Source organism: Pelodiscus sinensis, chromosome 22 (genome assembly GCF_052426305.1).
Source record: "Pelodiscus sinensis isolate ZL-2025 chromosome 22, ASM5242630v1, whole genome shotgun sequence".
Classification (NCBI taxonomy): Eukaryota; Metazoa; Chordata; order Testudines; family Trionychidae; genus Pelodiscus; species Pelodiscus sinensis.
In genome coordinates, this window is record NC_143073.1 from 12,076,390 (window position 1) to 12,085,527 (window position 9,138).

The 9,138-nt window shown below is 64.0% G+C and overlaps 1 protein-coding gene across 2 annotated transcripts; it reads left to right on the forward strand.

Moving 5' to 3' along the window:
- The first annotated feature begins 241 nt into the window (after positions 1-241).
- Positions 242-8,537, forward strand: TOMM40L (translocase of outer mitochondrial membrane 40 like). Of its 2 annotated transcripts, XM_075906934.2 has the most exons (10): positions 1,022-1,092; positions 1,863-1,930; positions 2,143-2,272; positions 2,522-2,614; positions 4,049-4,150; positions 5,159-5,264; positions 5,693-5,815; positions 6,198-6,274; positions 6,361-6,463; positions 7,862-8,537. In XM_075906934.2, exons 3-10 carry the CDS (start codon positions 2,195-2,197, stop codon positions 7,999-8,001), a joined length of 822 nt encoding a protein of 273 aa, XP_075763049.2. In that variant the 5' UTR covers positions 1,022-1,092; positions 1,863-1,930; positions 2,143-2,194; the 3' UTR covers positions 8,002-8,537. The 2 variants fall into 2 exon arrangements, with proteins under 2 accessions (XP_006115255.3, XP_075763049.2); XM_006115193.4 differs by lacking the exon at positions 2,143-2,272 and having other exon boundaries at positions 242-1,092.
- Positions 8,538-9,138: the final 601 nt, after the last annotated feature.

A 9,138-nucleotide genomic window follows, 5' to 3' on the forward strand; every position in this document is an offset into this window, starting at 1 on the left:
GGAGGAGAGGAGAGGAGGGGCCGGTAGCACTGCCCCCCCCCTACAGATGGGGAAACTGAGGCACAGCAGGGCAAAGGGAACTATCCAGAGTCGCCCAGGCAGGATACCAGGGTGAGGGGCGCTTGTCAAGGGCTAATCAACCAGGACAGCAGCGGCTCCGCCCCCAGCAGCGCCCCCTGGACCCGCACGGCCCGACCCCTGCCCGGCAGCACGTGGGTGGGCGGCTGGGGGGGGGGGGGGCGTGCCCGCTTCCAATATGGCGGCCGGGGCGTTGCCCGCGGCCGTGAAGCCACTTCCTGCAGGGGCGGTGCCCGGGCGCAAGATGGCCGCGCCCAGCCAGCTCGGGGAGAGCGGAGCCCAGCGCAGGGGCTCGGCCGCGTGAGCGCGGGGCAGCAGCGCCCAGAGGCACCGTGCGGGGCGGCCGGGGAGCCCCCCCCCGCCGACCTTCCACTTCTGCCCGGGGACCCCCCCAAGTCCTGCCCAGGGACCCCCCCAATTCCTGCCCGGGGGACCCCCCAGCCCCTGCTCGGGGACCCCCCAGCCCGCACCCCTATGCGCCCTGCACCCAGGGAGGCTCCCAGCTAGACTCTGGCCAGGGAGCTGCCTGCAGCCCTTCTGCCCCAGCCTGTCTCCTGCCAGCTACCCCCCGGCCAGGTCCGGCCCCTTCCTCCAGCAACTAGTCTCCCCCCCCCCCCGCGTTCCCTCTGCCTCCCTGGGCACCCCAGTCCCTGTGGTCCGCCAGCCCCGGTCCTGGGCTCCAAGCTGGGCTGTGGGGCGCTGGCACAAAAGGCTGGGGAGCGTGAGACCCTGCTGTGTGTCATGTGCCTGGGGCCCCATCTTCAGCACCAGGCTCTGCTTGGGGAGCCTGAGGGCACCTGCTGATCCCAGACTCTCTGGGTGTTCCCTCCTCCGACAGGGGGTAGGGATTTGAAGGTGGGTGGGAGGGAGGTTGTACCCCTGCATCCCAGGGCCCGGCCTGAGGTGCCATGGGGAACATGCTGGCGCCCATGCCCGCCTTGCACAGACCTCTGCGCCGGGAGCAGCCGCTTACCAACCCGGGCAGCTTCGATGAGCTCCACCGGAAATGCAAAGGTGGGTCTCAGCCAGTATGCCCTCTAATATTTCATGCCCACGTGCAGAATGAATGTTGTTACACGCATCACTATCGCCTCTGTATTGGTGCACCTAATGAAACTCATTCTGCGCATGGATGATCTGTGGCGGGGGTAGGGTCACGGGGGCTAGAGTATGGGAGGAGGTGGGGGCTCTGGACTGGTGCTGGGCGCCTCACGCCAGCAGTGGCAGCTCCATGTGCTGGGTACCTGAGCCCCTGCGCTGGACTTATTAGGCAGCTGTGCAGTTTAGAGGGAACCTCCTGGGACAGAGACATGCTGAGGGGATTGGAGCGTGCTCTTCTACCAGCAGGGGGTGCTGCAAGGACGAGGGCAGGAGCGCTGGCTTTTCGGCAGCTCTGTGCTGCTTCAACCCTGTCCTTTCGTAGCAGGGTGTTGTGGTGCTCTGCTCTCCTGTGTTTCCGGGGTCCTGTTCTGCACTGTGATTGGCAGCGCTTCAAGTGATCAGTTTCTGAATGGGCACCTTTGAATTGTAACTCATGTTAAATGGCTGGGGAAGCCGTGGCCGAAGGGGAGGGAGGAGCGCTCCGGGCTATTTCAGCACAAAGAGCAGTAACGGGTGAGGGAGGATGCGGGGAAAGACTCCAAGGAGTTTTTCCTCCCAAGTTGTTGCCCTTGTTGAGCTCTGCTCCAGCTGTGGGGCCTGGAGCGCAGAGGAGCCGTCTGCCCTGGCTCTGTGGGCATTGTGCTGTGTGTCTAAGTCACTCTCTTTGCCCCGTCTCCTTGTAGAAGTCTTCCCTCAGCAGATGGAAGGGGTAAAGCTGATCATCAACAAAACCCTGAGCAACCACTTCCAGGTCAGTTGCAGCTCTCCTCTCCCACTGATATCCCTGCCGAGGAGCCTCCAAGTCTTAGCTCAGCACCTCTTCCCCTTGTGGGGCGGGCGGGCGCCTTCCAGGGCGTGTCTTGTCCCATCTGCAGGGGCTGGCAGGCAGGGGAGCCTGGGGGGATAGAGATGGCAGATGTGGGCGTGTTCTCTTTCCAAGCTGGGCTCTGTACCCACCAACAGGCTGGGAAACTCCTCCCACTGGCTGGATTGCATCTGGGGTGTCGAGGCGAAGATGCTGCTGGAATCTGGCCCGGGGGTTGGTGTGACGAACAGAGACTTTGTCACCTCCCCCACTCCACTTCTGAACAGTGTAAGAACGCGCCCCCTCTAATGCTTGCTCTGGAGGTGTGGCCTGTGGAGCCTACACATCCCAGGGTGCAGTGCAATCCCTGGATCCCCATGCAGGGCTGGACTTTCTGGGACCTGAAACCTCGGGGAGATAGAAGGGGAGCTGCAGCTGGATGTGGAGAGCACTGTCCACAGTGGCTGGGCTGGAAGGAGCCCTTACAGGTTGCACATAGCATCCCAGCACAGCCTGACTCCCTTGTGTCTGCTCCAGGTCTGTCACACCGTTCACATAAGCACCATCGGCCAGTCCTGCTACCACTTCAACACCACTTATGTGGGAGACCAGCAGTTCAGTCCCACTGAGGTGAGCTGGGACCCAAACATACAGAGGGCTGGGGCTGGCGAGGAGCCAGGCATCTGGGCTTATCTTGCAGCACCAGGATGAATCGGGTCTGAGAGGCCTAGATCTCAGCACCCCACACCTCCCCTTGTTCTCGGGGGGGGGGGGGGTGCAAGGGATCCTCCAGTGTTCTTTGTGGCAGCTGAGCATGCTAGGAAGTCTGCACATGAAATCAGGGGTCTGTGAGTAGAACTCCTTGGTTCTAGTCCCCATCTCTGCAGCAAGTTTGACCCTTCGCTGCCTGAGTGGGCAGAGGGCATATGAAATGTGTCTTTGAATGCTAGTGCCCTGCTCTGGTGCTAGGGAGGCACAGAGCTTGGAGAGGTGCTAGTGGGGCTAAAGGCCTGAGCCTCTTCACAGGGAGCTGAGTGGGTTCCTTGGTAGGCGAGTGAGTTAGCTCCAGGGGAAGATTCCCTCCGCCTGCTGGGTGGGCGTGTCATCTGCCACCAGCAGGCTCTGGGAGCCAGCCCTGCTGCTCACCTCTCATCTGGGTTAGAGTCCCTGGATCCTGCTCATGTGGGCATCTGGCTGGCGCCATCATGCCAGGTGCCTACAGGGAGAGCTGGGCAAACCATAGGAGGGTTTATGGCCAGCAGCAGTGTGCCCCTCCCCCCATTCCCTTCAGGGAGGTCCTCTGGCCACAAGCTGGCTCTGAGCACCCCTCCTTGCCAGAGGGATGTGGCGGAGGGGGAGCACATTACATATGGTGGTGGAGGAGGGCTGGGTGTTGCAGGCCTCCAGCCAAACTGCTTCCAGGGCCTAGTGCTGAATGGGTGTCCAGTCCCTCAGCCAGGGAGAGACCCAGAGGCCCCAGGACCATCAGGTGAGGGAAAGGACCCGGCGTGTCCCTCGTTCTGAACCCTCGCAGTGGGCTTTGGAGCCTGAGTCGGTATTTGAGCACTGAGGATTGGCAGCCACACCCGAGGGGACATGTGTGGGCTGAGGCTCTGGAGGTGGCCTGGGCCATATGAGTCTGCGTGTCGATCCATGGGGGTCATGTTCCTGAGGCTGCTGGAGGGAAGGTGGGAATGAGGGGTGAGGGTGCAGTTTTGGGACTTAGCCCACCTCAGCTCGCTTCTTTTGTAAGCGCTTAGCTTAGGAGTAGCCACCGGGGGGAGCCAGAGAGCCCAGTCTGTGGGCGCACAGGTGTGGTGAGGGAGGGGCACGCAAGGCATGGGATGGGCCAGCGGGTGGAGGGGTGTGGAGGCCCCCAGCACAGCTAGTGCTCCCAGAGGCCAGGCCGGGACCCGGCACTCTTGCTGCTCTCTGTCCCTGGACAGGAGGGAAGGGTCCTTGGCCTGCTGGGGCTGCTGACTGCACGATCCTTGGGGTGCCTGCAGCTGGCGTCGGGGCTCTCCTGAGGGAACCCATCCCAGTGCTGTGCCCCTTCCCCCGCAGGTTTTCCCCATGCTGGTCGGGGACATCGACACTGGCGGGAACCTCAATGCACAGGTGCTGCACCTGTTAGCGGAACGGATCCGCACCAAGGCGGTCTTCCAGGTGAGGCCTCGCCCTGGGCCTGCAGGGAGGTGGCGGAGGGTAGGCATGGGGCAGGGAATGTGGGGGGAATGGTGTATGGGTGTGGCATGGGGAAGCAGGACAGGGTGTGGGAAGAATGGAGGGCTGGGTGTGTGTGTGTGGGGAGTGGGTGGAAAGGGGGGAAGTGGGGGAGAGGTGGCATCCCTGGAGCGGCTGTATGTGTGTGAGGAAGTGGGAGAAATGGAGAGGCTGGGCATATGTGAGGAGAAGCAGGGGCAGGGTATGGGTGAGGAGGCAGGGTTAGAGTTAGAGGGGGCAGGGCGTGTGGGGAGGTGGGAGAGGCAGGGCATGTGCATGGAGGTGGGCGTGTGCGGGGAGGTGGGGTGGAAAGGGCGTGTGCGGGGAGGTGGGGTGGAAAGGGCGTGTGCGGGGAGGTGGGGTGGAAAGGGCGTGTGCGGGGAGGTGGGGTGGAAAGGGCGTGTGCGGGGAGGTGGGGTGGAAAGGGCGTGTGCGGGGAGGTGGGGTGGAAAGGGCGTGTGCGGGGAGGTGGGGTGGAAAGGGCGTGTGCGGGGAGGTGGGGTGGAAAGGGCGTGTGCGGGGAGGTGGGGTGGAAAGGGCGTGTGCGGGGAGGTGGGGTGGAAAGGGCGTGTGCGGGGAGGTGGGGTGGAAAGGGCGTGTGCGGGGAGGTGGGGTGGAAGGGGCGTGTGCGGGGAGGTGGGGTGGATGGGGCGTGTGCGGGGAGGTGCGGTGGATGGGGCGTGTGCGGGGAGGTGGGGTGGATGGGGCGTGTGCGGGGAGGTGGGGTGGATGGGGCGTGTGCGGGGAGGTGGGGTGGATAGGGCGTGTGCGAGGAGGTGGGGGTGGGAGGAAAGGGGGTTGGTGCTGGGCAGGGGACACAGGAGTGGGGTGTGCAGCAGGACTAGTGTGAGGCGCGGCTTTGACTCGGGAGCATGGGGCAGGGGATGCGACTGGAGGGGGGGTGGGCCTGGTGTGCCGGGCCCCCAGCCGAGCCCCTGTCTTTCCCTGCAGACGCAACAGTCCCGGTTCGTGACATGGCAGTTCGACGGGGAGCTCCGTGGTGACGACTTCACAGCCACACTGACACTGGGCAACCCTGACGTGCTCAGCCAATCAGGTGAGCCCGGCCCGTTGGCCCTGTTTTCCTGCCTCACTTCCTGTCCTCAACTTTCCAGCCACTGGCTTCTTCCACTCCCTTCCCACCAGAGCCCTGCGGCCCAGGGCTTGGCACCAAGCGGCCCCCCTGGGCATGGCCATCCTGGTGCCCAGCTCTGCAGCCCCAAGGCATCAGGCTCTGCTGTGTGCTGATGGGCCCACCCCACCCCAGCTACGTTAGAGGGGGAGGGCGGCATGGGCTAGTGTGCAGAGCTGGGGGAGGGCGGGAGTCTGGCACCAAGTTGCTGTGACCTGGGCCGGTGCCCCCTCCCCCCCCCCCACTTGGTGCTTCAGTTTCCCTTCGACTGGCTGCGGGAGGCGGGGCTGGTGCCCATGCGGTGCTGGCGGCTGTCGCGGGGTCCGTTGCTGACGGTCTCCCTCTCCCTGCAGTCATCGTGGTGGCGCATTTCCTGCAGAGTGTGACCTCGCGGCTGGTGCTGGGCGGGGAGATGGTGTATCACCGTCGCCCGGGCGAGGAGGGCGCCATCGTCACCCTGGCAGGGAAGTACACGGGTATGAGCCCAGCTGGGTCAGTGCTCCAGCCCTGCCTGCTGCCTGTGCTGGAACCGAGCCGTGGGGCCTGGGAAGAGCGGGAGGCTGGGGTTGGTGGGGCAGGCCGCTGCAGGCCCAGAGCACGGAAATGTTGTGGGATGGCCTGACTGGAACGCCTGCTTAAAGATCCGGGTGTGGGAGACATCGTGGGGGATGGGTGGGCTGCAGATTGGGGCGGGGGCAGGGCTGGGGGGAGGCACAGCCCTGGGATAGCAAGGGGCTGTGGGCCAGCCCAGAGGGGCATGCATCACAGGTGAAGCCTGTACTGTGCCTACCTGAGCTGTCCCCTCCTTGCCAGGTAGTTCTCAGCCCTTCCCCAGCCTCACTCCCTCTGTCTCTGCAGCTCTCAAGTGGGTGGCGACGCTGAATGTTGGTTATGGCGGGGCCCATGCCAGCTACTACCACAAGGCTAACGAGCAGGTGAGCCAGCCATCCCCCCTGGGGGCTGCCCCCAGCATCCAGGGCAGCCACAGGGTGTTTTTCACCCTTCGCTTCCTCCCCTGCAGGTGCAGGTCGGGGTAGAGTTTGAGGCCAACACCCGATTACAGGACACGAGCTTTGCCTTTGGCTACCAGCTCAGCCTGGCCCCCGCCAACATGGTCTTCCGAGGTGAGTGTGGAGCGGGGCCAGACCCTGCTGGGGCAGGGGGTTGCCCAGGGCTTTGCCAGTCTCACCCAGGGGGCAGGGTCTTCTCCCGGGCCATTGGACCCACAATCTCCCTGCCCTTGCAACACCAAATGATCCCCCAGCACGTCTGAGGATGTTTATATCTGGGATCTTCCCAGCTCTGCTCACGGCTTTAGGCCTCTGATCCCCCCTGCCCATTTGCGGAGAGCTGGCCTGGGCCTGGAGCCCTTCCCACACCTGCTCTCCCCTCGCTTCCCTGTGCTGTGCAGGAACACGCCAGTTTCTCTGTGCAGCTCCCACTGCTATCCGGGCGCTTTGCAGCAGGGAGCATGGAAGCAGCATCCACAGCTATCACAGCACCGACCTAGCTCCCTGAGCTACAGGGGAATCGCCTCATTCATGAGCAGTATAGGGCCTGTGGCACACAGCAATGGTGTTTGCATCCCATCCAGTAGGGGGCTGTTCAGCCCACCTGTTCGTTATGCTTATGGCTGTATTTTTAGTGGAAAGAGCTAGACCAGCCAGCCCCCGCCACTCTGGGCTAGACTGGAACCAGCATCCCTTGGAAGGGAAAGGCCCCATATCCTCCATGTCAGTCCCTTCACCTTTGGGCTGGCACCGCCTAGAGGAGAGAGGCTCCATTCCTGAGCCAGCATGGCTTTCTCCCGCAGGATGCCTGAGGCGGGGCTTGTTCCCCTTCTGCAAGGACGGGGCATCGTTCTGTGTGCAGATGCTGGTCTGACTGCGGGGGCAGGGATGGCAGCCAGCGTGTCCCTGTGACTTGGCCCTGGGATTGGCCTGGGGCAGCAGCTGGTTGGGGCTCAGCCGTGCCCTGGGAGAGCTCTCTGAGTGTGCTGGAGCTGCTCTTCTCACCCCCCCGCCATGCCCAGGTCCTTGCACCTGGGCTGCTGATTCCTGCTCCATCATCAGCTTCTCTAGCCTGGGGCCCCGGTCCTCAGCCCTCCTAGTTCAGCAGCAGGACTGGGGAGGAGCAGCTGGCAACCTGGTCCCCCAGGCTCAGGCAGACAGCATGCTGGGGGCCTGCTCTGGGCCCCAGGCTGAGAGCATGGCCCCAAGACACTTGCTGTGCTGTTGGGGCTCCCAGCAACCTCCCCTTGCCCCAGGGGGACATGCCAGGAGTGCTGGGTACCGAGGGGGACGACGCCCATCACAGAGGGCCACAGCCTCTGGGAGCGGGGCCAGGAGCAGCGCTGCCTTAGGGTGGGGAGGTGAAGCAGCAGGACCTGGAGCCTGGAACCTAATCGGGGCTTCTCCAGCTGGGAATGGGGTGGGAGGGAGGTCTTGAGGTTGGGAGGCTGGGCTGCAGGACATGGTCTCCGGGCTCCCCCGGCTCAATGGCTTCTGTCCCTTCCCCCGCAGGCTTCCTGGACAGCAACTGGTGTGTGGGGGGCATCCTAGAGAAGAAGCTGCCGCCCCTGCCCGTCACCCTGGCCCTGGGTGCCTTCCTCAACCACTGGAAGAACCGCTTCCACTGCGGCTTCAGCGTCATCGTGGGCTGAGGGATCAGTGCCCTTGGGGCTCCCTGCTCTCGCCCCGGTGGGTGGGGGCAGGGCAGAGCCTGGCGCCAGGTGCATTCTGACTGGTTTGTTTTGTGAGAGCAGGATCCCGGCCGTGGGCGTGAGACGGGGCCGCTCGCCACCACCTGCGGGGGCCTGCCCGCTGCCTTCCTGCCTCAGGGAGCCTTTGTGCCATGCAGCCAGCGCCCTGCTGGGACCGGCCTGCAGCCAGGGTGGCTGCTGTTGTGTCCAGGGGAGTGTCTGATACCCCTCCCCCCACAAGCTCCTTCTCTGCACGTGGCCGAGCTGGGGAGGGGATGTCTTGGTGCTCAGCCATGGGCATCTCCCTCTCCTCCCTGTGCAGCGGGACGTGGTGCTGGCCAAGTGCCCCCAGGCTTGGGGTGCAGGTGCTGTATCTGCACCTGCTTTGTGCCCTGGGCAGGGGGCCCTGTGTTGTGGGGGAGGGGGACTCGGGGCTGCCACTTTGTTTGATGCCACATGTTTGGGGGCTTGGAACCCGATTAAAGTGTTTGGATTGACAGGCAGCTCCAGTCAGTGGCTGGGGGGTTGGACTCGGATACTGGCTCTCCCCCCCTCCTCCGCTTCTGCCGGGTCAGAGGGTAGGACTTGCTCTGTCTATCCGGCCCCTGGTCCTGCATCCACTGGGTGTTGGCTGGGCTGGATGTTCCCTGAGATCTTGCCTCCTCGAGGGAGCTCCATAGGGCTGTTGAGAACCTGGGCTGGGAGCTCTCTGCTCCTATAGGATTGGGGAAGTTTCAGGGGGGAAAATACAGATGGGAGGGACTCTTGGGGGACCTTCTCCATGCCCTGGTCTGCCCCATTGCTGAGGATGTTGTTGCACAAAGACCCTTTCAAAGTACCAGGGACTCTCCCTGAGCGGTGAGCAGAGTGGGGTCTTGGACCCACAGCAGGCTGGGCTGAGCCCACCCCTAGAGGGCAGTAGCGCTACTGAGCTCCAGCCCATACAAGATATCTCTGAGCTGGGGCCACACAGTGCTCCTAGGCTGGCAGGGGCCTCTGCCCTCTCCCCCTGAACGTGGCTGCTGCACCCACCTTGATCATAGTGCCAGGAAAAGGGTCTTGAGTCCCTGCAGGGTCTGCCCTCAGCCCCCTTGCCAA

Bases quoted from the DNA above. Each gene is read 5' to 3' on its own strand.
- TOMM40L (XM_006115193.4), top strand. From the start codon at position 987: ATGGGGAACATGCTGGCGCCCATGCCCGCCTTGCACAGACCTCTGCGC. The intron at 5,265-5,692 runs GTGAGCCCGGCC...CTCTCCCTGCAG, and splicing joins TGACGTGCTCAGCCAATCAG to TCATCGTGGTGGCGCATTTC. The intron at 6,275-6,360 runs GTGAGCCAGCCA...CCTCCCCTGCAG, and splicing joins ACCACAAGGCTAACGAGCAG to GTGCAGGTCGGGGTAGAGTT.